General features: G+C 40.1%; 1 protein-coding gene across 1 annotated transcript in view; it reads left to right on the plus strand.

The window, feature by feature from the left end:
• Positions 1 to 16,470, plus strand: part of clasp1a (cytoplasmic linker associated protein 1a) — a 95,411-nt gene that overhangs the window by 76,394 nt on the left and 2,547 nt on the right. The window contains exons 28-38 of the mRNA XM_078262987.1: positions 878 to 956; positions 1,076 to 1,219; positions 4,667 to 4,816; positions 5,793 to 5,899; positions 7,344 to 7,491; positions 8,750 to 8,996; positions 10,392 to 10,448; positions 12,663 to 12,856; positions 13,438 to 13,566; positions 14,516 to 14,722; positions 15,408 to 15,524. Of these exons, the coding sequence (XP_078119113.1) occupies positions 878 to 956; positions 1,076 to 1,219; positions 4,667 to 4,816; positions 5,793 to 5,899; positions 7,344 to 7,491; positions 8,750 to 8,996; positions 10,392 to 10,448; positions 12,663 to 12,856; positions 13,438 to 13,566; positions 14,516 to 14,722; positions 15,408 to 15,524 (1,579 nt within the window). The remainder of the gene's footprint in view (positions 1 to 877; positions 957 to 1,075; positions 1,220 to 4,666; positions 4,817 to 5,792; positions 5,900 to 7,343; positions 7,492 to 8,749; positions 8,997 to 10,391; positions 10,449 to 12,662; positions 12,857 to 13,437; positions 13,567 to 14,515; positions 14,723 to 15,407; positions 15,525 to 16,470) is intronic.

Raw genomic sequence — 16,470 nt, forward strand, 5'->3', positions numbered from 1 at the left:
ACTAGAGGCAGGTGACACAGGGGCTGGGAAACAGGTGAGAAACGTCAGGCAATCACAAGGGTGGGAAAACACAGGAAGACAAGACAAGACAAGACAGAAAACCAGAACTTCAAAATAAAACAGGAAACAGAACATAATACAAAACAGACCACCACAATAAGACAACACAGAACAAAATGCCAAACCCATAACAACCCCTGTGCCACGAGTAATCACTTTTGGATTTAAAATGTCACGCAAGAAGGAAGAAAGCGAACTGCTGAAAGCAAGAATATGACATATATGATAAATAAGTAATCATTTGTTTTTGCTTTGATTACATTCATTTCACTGAATATCAATAATATAGATTAAAGTCATACTTTTTGTACTAGTTATACAAACTAGCCAATCATTTTATTAGATGGGGTACTAATACCTTGTCTTTTCTCTTTATAAAGACCGGATACTACAGGTAAGAGTGCTTTATCTTGGCTGACTTGCCCCACAAAATAAAAAACTTGAGACTTGGACCAAATGACTAGAGACTCACTTGGGACTTGAGCAAAGATGACTTGGTCACAACACTGTTAGTGACGGTTGTGTATTTCCAGTGAATAAAGGGGCATATCTAACTATTGGAAGTTAGTTTTCCATTAATCTATTTCATGGAATGTAATCTGTTGTTGTGCTTCTCTATCACTCAGTTTTTTTTGGGATTAGAAACCCTGAGTGAGATCTGTTTGAATGACACTTCCTAAACCGCTCAAATAGTGGTCGACGTATCATCTAGCTGGCTGGTAGAACCTTATAAACTAAAGCTTGTTGAACAATGTTGCAGCGTAGGATACACAGTACATGTGGAAAAGTTAACTTGTAATTTCTGTCTCTTTCTCAGGGAGTCCTTCCCGTTTGACCAACAGTTCAACATTCTGATGAGGTTCATCGTCGATCAGACTCAGACACCTAATCTGAAGGTAAAGTGAAATCAGAAAGACTGATTATATTCATAGGCAAGATGATATTGATTGCTAACTGTGATTGATGCAACGTTTTGTACTGTAAGACATTGGACTAGTGTTTGGTGTCTCTTTAGGTTAAGGTGGCCATTTTGAAGTACATTGAGTCCCTGGCTCGGCAAATGGACCCGACGGACTTTGTCAACTCCAGTGAGACGCGCCTGGCTGTATCTCGCATCATCACCTGGACCACTGAACCCAAAAGTTCTGATGTCAGGAAGGTAGGCCATGATTGGTTTGTCCTGTTATTCAGCACTCACAAGGACAATCTCTTTGCTTAGACAAAACCTTTTCCTCCAGAATAATGTGTGGGTCTTTCTTCATTCCCTTTTCTTATATTAAGTAGGATGCATATATTGCATTGCATTGGAGTGACTAGAGAATATTAATGTATTTTAGTTTTAGGTTCAAACAAGGTGTGATACAAGACATAATGGATGCTTATGGTGCAGTGTCACAGTTCTAAACCAACCATGGCCCACAATGAAAAATAAAAAGAGGACACATTAGATCTCATATCAGAGCAATCTTTTCTTTTCTTTTTTGTGTTTTTTTTTTTTTTTGTCTTAACACCAATTAGTATGGATATGTAATCTACATAGGAAATTATGCCGTACTAAATTGTATAATAACATTACAAGTGGATGAGCAAGCTTATTGCAAAACTAATTGCTTGGAGAGTTGGTTTAGTATGAAGTTACACAAAGTAGTGTGAAATGAGATGTGAATTGTTAATTGATTTTCAAATATTTAATTACAGAGCATATCCATCACTCCTTTAAGATAATTGTTGCATGACAAATCAGAGGATACACTCGACAGACAGTGGCATCTTATCTACACTACCGGTCAAAAGTTTGGGGTCACTTAGACATTTCCATTCCAATCCATTACAGACAGAATACCAGCTGAGATCAGTTGCATTGTTTTTTTAACCAGAGCAGCAGTTTTCAGATTACATGATGTGCTTACATAATTGCAAAAGGGTTCTCCAATGTTTTCTCAGTTAGCCTTTTTAAAATGATATCAGATTAGTAAACAGAATGTGCCTTTGGAACACTGGATGAATGGTTGCTGATAATGGGCAATGTAGATACTGCATTAAAGGTCCAGTGTGTAACGTGTTTAGTTGTTCATTATCAATATCTGTGTTGCCGTTCACAAAGTTGTCCTTTTTCATAAATATTTACCACCACCATCAATTCCAAGTATTCCTTTTAGCTTGAAATCGCTGTCACATGATAAACTCACAGGCGCTGCTAATGGGTATCGTAGCTTCCCGGCCCCGGCAAGTTTGAAGCATAGGAAGAAGGAAACATGGAGGACCACACGTATTCAAAATCCTAATTTCAGGAACAGGAGTCTTCTTCTTCGCCCAGAAAAAGAAAAAGGATATTGAAAAGAGCAAGAGCAGGCTTTTTGAAGCGTGAAGGCTACCGTAGCTATAATACGTACTTTGAACTGCGTGGCGCAAGAGAGTTGATTGATATATGATCTCAACACTAGATGGGAGAAATTGGACACATTGGACCTTTAAAGATCAGCCACTTCTTTCTACAACAGTCGAGAACCCTTTTGCAATTATGTAAGCACATAATGTAATCTGAAAACTGCTGATTAAAAAAACAATGCAACTGATCTCAGCTGGTATTTTGTATGTAATGGAGTGGAATGGAAATTTCGAAGTGACCCCAAACTTTTGACCGGTAGTGTATATCGCCTCACCTCTTTTGTCATTTGAATTCTTCAGCATGTAGTGTTTGTTTAGTGACAGTTGTAAACTGATAATAGTACTCTCCGTGTGGATGGCCTTGGGTGGACGGCCCATTATCTTCCCCTTGCCTGACATGTGTCATATGTTCTCTCTTTTGTTTGGTTTTCCACTGCTGTTCTTCCAAATGAAACCCTCACCTAGTTTTAAATCAGTGCCTGAGCTCCAGGTACGCGGAATATAAATCTACGAGGATAGAAGAATGTGTCTGCTGCTGAAAGCAATCCTCCCTTTGATTTGTTTGAGTACAGATATCCATTATCTGAGAAGATTGATCCACCCTGTATAGGTTTGTGCTAGGTTGTTATGAAAGATTGGTTTAGTATTACATCCGTATGTGAGGGTGGAGGACCTGTGTCATGCTGTAATGCCCATTCTGCCTTGCCACTGTGCCCCAGACCCTTCATAACTGGGTGAGCGAGGAGCTAGCTGGCTGGTCCAGTACTGCAGCCTTACTGTCCGCTGAGGGCAACCAGGAAGAAAGGTGTAAGCAGGTAGAGCCCGCTCCAACAGCCAATCACAACACGACACGATAAGCACGCCATGCCCCGCCTGCCCGGTGCCTAACCAACACCTTCAAGACAGTGAAAAGTCGAGTGTGGAATCTGTCACTCATCTTTATCGTTTATGCTCTAGCTGTTCTGCTGTTAACAAGCTAAAAATCACTCTGTGCCTTGCAAATTGATCACTCACCAAATAGTTTCAGCTTGTTGTGCAACTACAAAAGACTTAGGTTTAACCTTGGTGTTTTTAAAAATGATAGGAAATGCTCGTTGCTTTGTATGAATGGACATTTAAGCCAACGTTATTGCTCAACGTTGATAAGAATGCTGTTTTTGTTACTACTGTGTGCCTAACACATTTTGTTTGTCTCACTCACCTTAACAACCTCTCATCCACCTGCATACCTGCATGTTGTTAACATTTCTATTATTGTACAAGAGAGATTCCAAATATTGTGCATCGGGACAATGCAATTGGTGAATGTAAAGTGCACATTCACCAAAATGTAAACAGATATAAACACCCATAACTTGTTAGCCCCAGGCTAACTCATTGACTCACATTGCAACATCATATTTCACATTTACGTCACCTAGAGCATGATGGGAACCCTGTTGTCAATTCTCAAAATATATTTATGCCAAAAGGAAACAAGAAAAGTAAAAACAAATATATAGGTTTAAGAAAAACAAAACAAAACAAAGGCAGTTAAGGGTTAGGAAGTTACTGTAGCTAATATCACATACATTTTATTGTTATCCCTCAAATGTCTCAGAGAGTAAACATTTCAGACCAATTTTGCTTGTAGTTTCTGTCTTGTTACAGTATAATGGCTTGTGATGAACCAAACCACTTCAGTACTGTTAAACTTCTGTTCCCCAGCAACAATAGCAAGTATTTTCCACAGCTCCCTTCCAGTTTGATCTGTACTCACTTGCATGTTGCAACATTGATATACCAACAATGTCCTCGAGAAGTTGTATACATTATTATTTTTCCACTGAATGCAGCTTTGAACTCTCACCTTTTAACAGTTTCTTTCTACAGGTTAATGCATATGTGAGTCGACCAAAAACGTGCCCTGAGGAGCTGAAAAGTTGGTTTCCATGGTTTCGGAATTGTTTTGACCTTTAGTCACGTTAACCTTTTCATCAGACTGGTCTTCTGTGGTTTTACAAATGCTGACCAAAATTGTCAACTATTACAACAATTCATAATTCAGTCACAACCTGTACTATCTGTGTTTTTTTTATATTTTATAAACGTCGTACAGCTCCTCTGATTTACTCTGTTAGAAGCACATGGTCAAGGTACTTGTGGAACCAAGGAAACCAACTGAACAGCCAAGCTGCCGTGTCCTCCATCCTAACCTGTTGTACTCCGCTGCCTGCAGGCGGCCCAGGTGGTGCTGATCGCTCTGTTTGAGCTTAACACCCCAGAGTTCACCATGCTGCTGGGGGCGCTCCCCAAAACCTTCCAGGATGGAGCCACCAAACTGCTGCATAACCACCTGAAGAACTCCAGCAATACAGGCAGCAGTGTGGTAGGTGGAATCAAACACTGTGCTATTAGATGGCATTTAGGGCTGCAACTAACGATTATTTTTTTATTGTCCATTAATCTGTTGATTATTTTCTGGATAGTTGATAGTAGTGATGGTCAAATGAAGCTTCGCGAACCACTGTCTTTATTTTCTGAGCTCACTAGATGGCGCTCTGGGGTTGAAAACACACTGAATTGTCATTCCTTTAACGTTTTTCTTTGAAGAGAGAGCGCCATCTAGTGAGCTCAGAAAATAAAGACAGTGGTTCGTGAAGCTTCATTTGACCATCACTAGTTGAAAGGTCTATAAAATGTCAGAAAATTGTGAAAAATTGTCAAGTCAGTGTTGTGCAAAGCCTCAAATGTTTTGTTTTGTCCACAACTCAAATATATTCAGTTTACTGTCACAGAGGAGTGAAGAAACTACACACATATTTACATTTCAGAAGCTGGAATCAGAGAATTTTTACTTTTTGTTCATAAACATTGACTAAAACCGATTAATCAGCTCTAATGGCATTTACACAGAAGCCTGACTCAGATAAAACCCATGAACATCATTAGGGCTGCACAATAAACCATTTTTTAACAACATTGCAATATCAACTTGCGCAAAAAACACATTACGAAAGTCTGCGACATATAGCAAAAGTCATTTTACAAAACTAAAACTACACTTTAAAATGTAACTATCATTCTTTTTTTAATGGTGCCTTTTGTTTTCAGTTCAATTTAATATGTAAAAAAAAAGATTTTTGAATTTTTATTCAACAAGCATTTTGTTGTATTTTAGCAGAAAAGCTGAAAGCAGCAGAACTGAGTACACTTTAATATTTGTTTATTTTTCGCAAGTGAAATTGCATATTGCCTATTTTCCTCATATTGTGCAGCTCTAACACCGTGCCAGGTGTTTTGTAGATCAGTAGAACCATTAGACACAAGCGTTGCCACATATACATTGCTTCCTTGTCTTACAGGGGTCTCCGAGCAACACCATTGGTCGGACGCCGACACGCCACACCCCCAGCAGAACCAGCCCCCTCACCTCCCCCACAAACTGTTCCCACGGAGGACTGTCTCCAAGGTAGCTAATCACCCACCTGTTATTAAACTGTTGTCTACAACACACCTCCTGTCCTAATGCATGGCTGTGGTTTAACCATTCGATTCTGCTGCTGTCCTGATCCATCTTTTGTGGTCCAACTAACGAAACCTAACCAGTGGGTTGGCAGGGGCATGATACTGTGTGAGTTGCTCAGAGAGGTTAGAACTTTCCCCAAGTATTTTTGGGTAGAAATAAAGAAGCCAAATCTTTTTTTCCCCCACAGATAAAAAAACAACGTCACCTCTTAACCACTTGGCTGATTAATAAAATATTTATTACCTTAGACACAATTGGTGCTGTAAAGCATTTGATAACCTGGCTCTTTGATGTTGTCCCATATAGGGCTGCTTATATATAAAAGCATTTATTGCTTTTTATTTTGTAATGGAGCCGGTGTAATGCGGCCAGTGACTGATAATAATGGTTCCCTAAAAGACAGTTGAATTCTCTCCGACTGAGCAGTTCATTCACCTGAGGCACTGAACAGTCTTTTTACCTGCAAGCAGAAGCCCATAAACACAGATAATGGAGCTATTGCATTTCTTGTCTGTAATTGAACCTAAAAGTAGACTTCATGTTGTGATCATTCTGGATAAAGCATATGGAAAATGGCCTATCACTAATGATGGGCAGAATTATTCGTTAATGTATGGGATTCTGCTACTTTCCAATTCTCTCCTTAAAATTAACACTTTCATTTAACCTTAAAGCTCAGACTAGTTTCTTTTTGTCTTTTCTCTTTCTGCACACTTGTTTTTCTCTTTTTTCTTCCTTCTCTTGTCTCGTCTTGGGGCCTCCACTTGTTCTTGTTTTCCATCTGCCTTGCCCCGCTCTCTCACTCCTGTCTGTCCATCCTTCCCTCCCTCCTGGCTGCGCTGTGGCAACAGTCGGTTATGGGGTTGGGGTGTCGACGGACTGTCAAAACATCCCCCTGCCCCTCCTCCTCCTCCTCCGCCCCACTCCACCCCTGCCGCCCCCTCCCTAAGGGTCCTCCGCAGAGCATATTCACCCAGGTAATGAGGCAAGCTGAGACACAAAGGCCATTATTCCCGCAAAGAAGCCAGACACTGATCCGTATCCAAATTTCCTTTTTTCAAAACACAGTTGAGCGTTTCTTTCAGTTTTCTTATATGTACATTTCTTACTGAATGCATATTACTCCATCATCTATAATCAAATGAGAATATCAATTTACATGGCTTCTAAGGTGTGGTTAATGCTGTGGTGTGTGGCCACTTCAAAGTAGTAGACAGTAAAATTACTTACGCCTGACCTTTCCCTTTTTCAAACTAATGTTTCTAACATAAGCAGCGCTAAAGCACTTTGCATGGTGGCAAAACAAATGCATGCTTGTGTATCCTCCTCAGATATGCATTTCATAGACATTCCGCTGGATTTCTTTCTGTGTCTGTGTGTCTGGTAGCATGATGGAGTATGACACTGAGAACATGAACTCGGAAGAGATCTATAGCTCGCTGCGCGGTGTCACCGAGGCCATCCAGAGCTTCAGCTACCGGAGCCAGGAGGACCTGAATGAGCCAATCAGACAGGAGGGCAAGAGGGACGATGCTGTAAGTCAAAGAGAAGAGTTTTCATATTCCTGCTTGAAAAATGACTTTGAGTTTCCAGCCTCTATCCAACAGTACAGTGTTGCAACGGCATACCTTTTAACAACAACAAAAAGAAATCATCATGTTGATATCAGTCTGTAACATTTTGCATAAAATGCTTAAACCTAAAAAGTAACTAAACCCCAAAAATTCATTTTCAGGTGAAAAGTGAAACCATTGGCTCTCATACAGATTGATACAGGCTTGCCGTAATCATTGCTGTTGTTCATGCTTTAAAATGCTCATATTGTGCTCATTTTCAGGTTCATAATTGTATTTAGAGGTTGTACCAGAATAGGTTTATGTGGTTTAATTTTACCATATTTTTGTTGTACTGCACATTGCTGCAGCTCCTATTTTCACCCTGTGTGTTGAGATCTCTGTTTTAGCTACAGAGTGAGACATCTCACTTCTGTTCCATCTTTGTTGGGAGTTGCACATGCGCAGTAAGTACTCTGTAGAGTATGAGGGTGTGCCATGCTAGCAGCTAGGTGAGCATTATAACGTGTGTTACAAAGTGACCACGTTTGTCTCTGAAGTAAAGGCTGGACTACAATAGAGCTGTTTGGAGCTGTTTGTGAACAGTGTTTTCTGTTGGAGATGGTAAGACCTTTTGGGGTGGACTTTGGGCTTTTTCACTTTGTAAACCTATAATGTCCACAAAAAAGATATAAACACAATAAAGGAAAGGGAAAAAGCCAAAAAGCATAATATGAGCACTTTAAGAATTCTCTTTCTAATGCAATTTCAATGTAAATGATAGGGACAAATTCCACAGCACAGTGCAAAAATGTATTCCAAAGTTTATCTGAAGCTAATTTGAGGCTTCTACTGTGTGAGTTAATCAAATCAAGTTTCAGTGTTCAAAGTTCAAAGTTTCAGTGTTATTAGTACCTCTTTCTTTTTACTATCCCTTAACCACATCCTATTAAGGAACCACTGTCCATTGAAACACATAGAGGGAATTTTAACTTAAAAGACTGAAACTTTGGATGAAACCTCACAACCTTTGCGGCCAAATTTAGGATTTTGGAGTCGGGCCAGCAGAATAGGTGTGAGAGAGGCAGGGAAGGCTTTCTGAGTATCTTCAGATTCAGAGCTGAACCCTAGAGCCCTTGTTATGTGATGGCAAATAATTTGAAAGCTGCAGGCGCTCCCAAAGAAAAAAAAAAAAAAACTCAGAGTCCTGTCTCATATTGTCCCTCCTCCCATCTTACAGGCAGGTAGAGAGGGCGTAGCGTCCTCTCCTGGCTCTGACGCCCGCCTTGGCTTAGACATGGTGGAAGGGGGTCGCACCGCCTTGGACAACAAGACTTCCCTCCTTAACACGCCATCTCCCCGCTCCTTTTCTGGGCCGCGGGGCCGTGAGTTCGCTCCTTATGGCTACGGAGAAACCATCTGCACATATGACAAGAGCGCCCTGAAGGAGGCTGTGTTTGACGATGACGTGGAGCAGTTCCGCGACTGTGAGTTCACGTGATGATTAGACAGCGAAGCACATACATTTAGAGTTTTAGAAGCTCTCTTATTCAATGGTTGTGTTGTCCCTTGCACACTTTCGGTCGAACCCTACTTACACATTACACACATTTCACATCTCAACATGCATAAAATGTGCTAAAACAGTGTCCTCAAACTGCAGCTTCAATAAACACAATCAAAGACATAATTCACAGAACTCATACAACTGCACTATGCAAAAATGTCTCACATACGCTATTGAAGAACCTTCATAAACAACACTAGAATGTTTATTACATTTTCTTTTGAAAAGTCTTCCCATGTACAACTCCTGCTCAGATATGAAAATGAAATGTTTATTTCTCATTAACATTCATTTATCCAATGCCTTACAGTATATGCTTACTACAAAGAGTCACACTGTTTCATACTTTTGAGCTTTCAGAGCTTCAATAAGTGAAGAAAACATGATTTATTTTGTGATTTTGAGAACATTTTTATTTTTCTTTGCTGCCTTTCATAGTTCTGATGAAAAAAAGTGAAAAAGGTTGACACGGGAAGGAGAAGGAGTTGTGTCTCCTAGTGCATCTGTGTCATCCATGTGTAATGTGTCATGTTGTTTGGACAACATAAAGGAAGACTAGAGTATACTACTGCTGTCAATGATGTTGAGACCTAAAACAAGACATGACCTCAATCACATTCGTGGCAATAATTCTTTGTAGTCAGCTTTGACTTTATCCTGGGATTATTTGGCTAAACGTTGACACAATAGGGCTGGGACGATATGCTTTTGTCCCGATTCGATTTTGTTGCGATACATGGGTGCCGATTCCATTTGTATTGCGATTTTCATTTACTGAGATTCAATAGTATTGATTATTGCGGTTTTCTTTTCCTTTATTAACAAAAAGTTGAATAATACTCTTCTAGAGACAATATCATTTCTATTTTCTATTAATAATGCACATGTCAGTCAGTCAGTCAGTCAGTCAGTCTGACATTTATTTCATTTGTAAAGTACATAAAGTGTATTTTCCGAATTGTCTTTTTTCACTCTGTTTGGCTGGATGTGATTTTTAAAAAGAAAATATTAAGGTGAATCATTGGTAAAAAAAAAAGAAAATTGCGATACATAAGATTTTTGATAGATTAGATAGATATTTGAAGATACAGAACAACGAGGTGAAGCATTCTCTGCATTAAGTTTACCAGAGACACAGGTGTGTGAGTGTGGCCTGTGTTACAACAGAACAGCTGCAGTCTGTTTTAGCTGTTGTTGTTGTTGTTGTTGTCATCATCACATCCTTTGCTCTGCCCCCTCCTGCTCCCCCTCCTGTCCCTCATCTCCCCACCCCGCCTCCACCTTCATCCCTCCTCCACCCCCCTTCCCTCTCCAGGCCGACGGCAGGAAAGTGGTGAAAACAAGATGATGCTCCCCAAGGTCTTTGCTCCTGGTAAACATGCCTCCCCTGTCCTGACTGACAGACTTGATGACTGTTTGACTGATTTACTGACTGCACTTCACTCCACTCACCCTTTCTGTGTGTTTGCAGTATGCAACCAACTCATTTCCCATCACCATTATTCCATGGTCCTCTAACATCTTTTAACTCCACTGAGTACCTCTGTGTTCACTAAGTCCCACTTGGCCTGCTGTTAGTGCAGAACTAGCTGACAGGCTGATGCTTTAACTAATGGTTGTGGCATTCTCTGTAATGGACTGAATGTTTGTGGTAGTATGTGTGCTACTTTTTTAAAGTCAATAATGAATAACATATTCTCAGCAATTAAATATCTACACACCTGTTGCTGCAGAACATGTTCTTAGCTTATTCACACTAACACCTATAGCACAGAGATAAAGGCCACAGGTACATTTTTATCCGACCTGACACGGACAACCGTTGCCAAAATTAAATGAATAACCTCACATATTATATATATGTATATGCCAACTTTGACTTTTATGGTCACACGTTAAGCCCTTTAAAGAATGAAATGATTTGTTTATGGAAGTACATCAGTTTCATCGGATTTTGAAATTAAAAAGATTGAATTGAATTTCTAGAACTGAATATTTATGCATTGAAATAATGTATCTGAAATTTCTGCCTCTGAATTTTGATCTTCAAATTTTCAACAACTCATTTTCACCTTTTTATTTTTTAAGTTCACATATTCAGAATCAAAAATTCAATGTAAAAAAATTAAGTACACCAAATTCAAATGCAAAATACAATGTTTAAAATTCAACTAATCTATTTTCAACTGGCTCAAATTCAATAAGGCCAAATTTGGCTGCAAAATGTAATGTATCAAATTCAGTGTTAACATCTGGGAACCCACGGAGATGCAATCGATTCTAGATTCTAGATTCAGAGCAGCAGTCAGAGGAAAGGAAAGGCAGCGGATGAAAGGGCAGAGAGATCCGTCTCTCTTTAACATACTTGTAAATAATAAATAATGGCATTTATTTAGACTTAAGGGGAGACATCAAAGCTAATCATTTTCATTCATTTATTGGCTTATTAATCAGGGGCAGTGTACCAATAAATGTATTGCACCAGATATCACAATGCTAATTCCCCTCTGTTTCCCTCCTGCTGTGGAAGGGGGCAGCAGCTAAATGCATTGAGGACACCTAAAAAAATCTATATCAGTTTAAGTCTACGCTGTTTTTAGAATATTGTCAGCGCTTTACCTTGCTGTCAGACAGCCCTTTACGACGGGAGGAAGGTCACCAGACTCCATTGACAAAAACAGTAATTTTACTTCGCAGAACACAGGAGTTGCCGCTCTACCGCTGCCTCCATTTGTTTGTGTTATGGGACTTTGGTGTTTTAAAGGGATTCACCAAAGTGACAATACATGAAAATGAAAATGTTCTAAATATACGTTGTAGCTGTCACTGCCACTTTAGGTTACCCTAAGCACAAACCACAAGCACTTTAAACATAATTAAAAAACATTTCCAACTGTGCGACTGGTTGCCCAGCTCCTTTTGGCACACACTGGCACTGATCTCATGAGATAACCCCACACATCTCCCCCTTGATGCTCAATGAAAACCATGCCCACCTTCACAGGCGGACACTTAAAATCGATTTTTTTAGGTGAACCTTTTTTCACGTGTCTGAAATACAGTTGTGTTTCAGCAGGACATTGCTTAGCCTCCGTGTCTGTACTCCTGCCTGCTTCTACAAACTGTGAGCGTGTCGACCGCCATCTCCCTCTACTGAACTATCCCATCAATGTCAAAATCTATTTTAAATAATCACATTTTCGGCTGCCAAATTAATTTCTAAAATGTAACATGTAAGTACCATAGTGCCATGACTTGGCCTTTCATTCAGAGATGTATTTCTCACAGAATGTACTACAGTCTCCATCATTGCATGCCATTCCACTTTATATTCAGTCTTAAAAGTGAAATTTTCTCAAAAATAAATAAATAATATATATAAAATAAATGAATGGTTTTACCATCCATTCTGAAATTTAGAGAGATTGCTTTACAAGTTATTCATTTGCATTGGAAACGGGTACAATTTTCCCACAGCATTGGTTGAGTTTTTCTACTAGTCTTGATCACATTGAACTGATGCTAGATTGTTTTGGAGCCGTGGCAAGATGTCAGTAGCTTATTTCTCTCCTTCTCTCTCTGCTAGCAGTCAGTCAGGACCACTCCGACCTGGTACCCGACCTGCTGAAGGAGCTGTCCAATCACAACGAGCGTTCGGAGGAGCGTAAATGTGCTCTGGTGGAACTGCTGAAGATCACACGAGAAGACAGCATGGCTGTGTGGGATGAACACTTTAAAACCATTCTGCTCCTCCTGCTGGAGACACTGGGTGATAAAGATGTACGTTATTTGATGGCTCTGCATGTGAATCTGAGTGAGAGGTTTGCTAATCAGTAGAGATGTTCCGATACCGACACCAGTATCGGAAAAGCCTCCGATACCACCTAAAATTTTGGTATCAATATCAGCAAGTACTGGAGTTTATGTACCGATCCCATTCTACGTAATTTACCCTCGAAGAAAATCTACTTTAAGTAGATTATTTACGTTCTTTTTTCATTATGACTTACTATCAAACTGAATAGAAAATAAAGAAAGTTCTATGGCGTTCATTAGTTGTGTTTGTTCATGTTTCACAAAGAGTTATACCTGAGCCAGGCCATATGAAAACGATAGTAATCATATCACATCCATACAGAGATAGTAGTATACAGCTGTTATAACATAAGAAAACACATGTACTCTGCTATCGGATTGGTACTAGGTATCGGCCGTTACGCAAGTTCAGGTATTAGAATCGGTATCAGGAAGAAAAAAACAGTAGCGGACCATCTCTACTATCCTTCATACGTTAATGTTGTGTGAATGTTTGTGTGTGTGGAGGATATTGATTCTCTTGCCCATGCTACTTTTCCCTCCAGCACACCATCCGAGCCCTGGCCCTGCGTTTGCTGAAAGAAATTCTGAGGAACCAGCCGGCCCGCTTCAAAAACTATGCTGAGCTAACCATCATGAAGACCCTGGAGGCTCACAAAGACACTCACAAGGAGGTACACAGCTCCCACATGAAAAAACAATTGGAGATTACAATACATTGCAGTTTGAAGCTGCGTTAATTAATTTCCTTTTTCCCTTGGAGACGGCAGAACAAGCTGAAACGGTCCATTGAGATATAATGCATATGTGTTAGCAGACTGTTGCCTATTTACCCGTATACATCGGACAGATACGGAGCAACATTTGCATTTATTGGAGTTGTGTTTGTCCAGTATTCACTCTACTTTTAGATCTGTTTTGGTCTCTTCTAACTCCTGAAGGAAATACTGTCTGTTGGTCACATTACACAATTGATCTATTGCTATTATACTGTAAAAGAAAATATTTGTGCAGCTTTAAATAGAAGGGGCCACAGCCTCTCCATATTGTACATTTACATAAAGACCTTTTTGGACAGTACTGAGAAAATGACATCTTCCTCCATCTATGTATAAACCACCATGAAAACACAAAGGGTGGGAAAACTTTCAAATTGAAAAACACTTTATTTTTTACTTTGAAAGGTTCTATAGAATGTGTGTAGCACCACACACATGCCTGTGTATGACATGTCTAAGATATATCAAACAACCTAGAGTTCAAAAGCTTAATAATTGTCAATTTTAAAAGGCTTCAAAGTACCCTCATTATTAAGACAATCTGATTATCAATAGAGACCCATTGCAGGTGTGATGAGCCAGAATAGACCTTTTGGGTTTTCACCTTGCCCAAATAATGGCTTTTTGATCTGAAGAGAGATATTTTTGTAGGGAAATTGGAATGTTATATAACTGTATTAATGTTACACATTTTGTGTACTGTATATGTCATTTTCCAGTAGAGAAAGTACTTTCAATTTTAAAGTCTGTTAAAAGGTTTGTACAAGTAACAGTTGTGATGTGAAAACTGATATAGTATGCCATTCGTATCGATCTTAATGAATACATGTTAATGTGCTTTCAGGTTGTGCGTGCGGCCGAGGAGGCGGCATCCACCCTGGCCGGCTCCATCCACCCGGAGCAGTGCATCAAGGTGCTGTGCCCCATTGTGCAGACAGCCGACTACCCCATCAACCTGGCTGCCATCAAGATGCAAACCAAAGTCATTGAACGCATCGCCAAGGACTCCTTACTGCAGCTGCTGCCTGACATCATCCCTGGACTCCTGCAGGTCTGCGTCTGACGCTAACACCTTACAAGCAGCTGTTAGTTCAGACACTGCAAGAGTTTTCAAAGAAATATCCAGACTGTGTTATATTTACACATTTTTACGGATTAGATTTATTAGTTGCTCAAAAAAACTTGAAATAGTTGTTTTCTTTATTTCTCACTGGACATTTTGACAGCCTCAAAGTGTGATAGAGCTCACAAAAATGATATGTGTGTATGCATGTGTAACTGTGTGAATGTGATCAGGGCGTTCCTGCAAAAAGAGAGGCTGCCTCTCAGTGAACTGCCCCTGAATAAATAAAGGTTAAATAAATAAACAAAAACACTTTTTAGACAACTAAATTAGATGAGCATTGTTTGCCAGATAGTGTTAAATGCTTTTCCTAATTCACGTGGATTAAATAACACAAGAGTTTTTGAAGACAGGCAGAGCAGAGACATCCTTGTCAGCTCCAAAAAGGCATGTTTAGATAAGGTTCATATTAGGACACTGGGAACTATTTGCCTTATTTGTCCCTGGAAATGCTGGCGTGTACTCTGCACTCTTTGCAACTCCTCCAACGTTCCTGCTGACCCTTTGTGTGTGTGTGTGTGTGTGTGTGTGTGTGTGTGTGTGTGTGTGTGTGTGTGCGTGCGTGCTTGCGTGCGTGCGCATGTGTTTGTGTCACTGCCTTGTTTCCCTGCAGGGCTATGACAACACAGAGAGCAGCGTTCGCAAGGCCAGCGTGTTCTGTCTGGTAGCCATCTACTCTGTGATTGGCGAGGATCTCAAACCCCACCTGGCACAGCTCACAGGCAGCAAGGTAATGACTGTGGCATTTCTTCGCATGTATGCATTTTCACACACACACACACACACACACACACACACACACACACACACACACACACACACACACACACACACACACACCAGACCTCTTCCACAGATGCAGAGCCTTATCATCTTCCCATGTTGTTATTCCTTAGCAGGTCTCAGCCGGTTGTCCAGTTATAAAGCACAGGGTCATATTTGGCCTACTTTGACTACATGCGTCCCTGGGTTATGTAAGGGTTGAGGTCTGAGGGCTAGGTGAATGCAGGGGCCCTGCCCTGTGATCTGTTGGACAGCCGGTTCTGATACAGACAGTATCGACTGAGGGAGTACAGTCACATTCTCATATTACAAACAAACATTTAGACTGGAGCCAAATGATCCCAAAGTATAGCAGATTTTTCCTCTCATAACCACTGATGTTGTGAGGTCCAGATAGGATAGGAGTAGAAATGTACAGATTTAAGATTATACAAATGAACATAGACCACAGCAGTTCATCCAAAGCACACATCAAGTCATTGCAAATGTTGCCAATATCAATAATAAATATGTTTTTGGATTGAATGATGTAGGAATTTGAATGGCCTCTTCTGCACATCTGATAACATCAGCCGTGTGTTTGAAAGAGATTATGATGTTGGTTTCTCATTATTGTCGAACATGGCAGCAATGTCTTCTTTATTTTCATAGAGACAGAGCGCAATTAAGACCCTCCCACACCGGAGCAGAAAACAGTTCTCCTCTCTACATTGACATTGTATGTGTGAAGGGGCCTCCTAGTCAATTTCGTCTGCTAACAAACAACAGAAAAACGCCAACAGGGGAAACAACCCTGAACTAAGTTTTCATAAGCTGCTGCACTTAAATTGTTTTGCATTTTAAGGAGACGAAAGTGGATAGAGGCAATAAGAAGTGAGGAATCACCAGGAAGA

Source organism: Sander vitreus, chromosome 11 (genome assembly GCF_031162955.1).
Source record: "Sander vitreus isolate 19-12246 chromosome 11, sanVit1, whole genome shotgun sequence".
Lineage (NCBI taxonomy): Eukaryota > Metazoa > Chordata > Actinopteri > Perciformes > Percidae > Sander > Sander vitreus.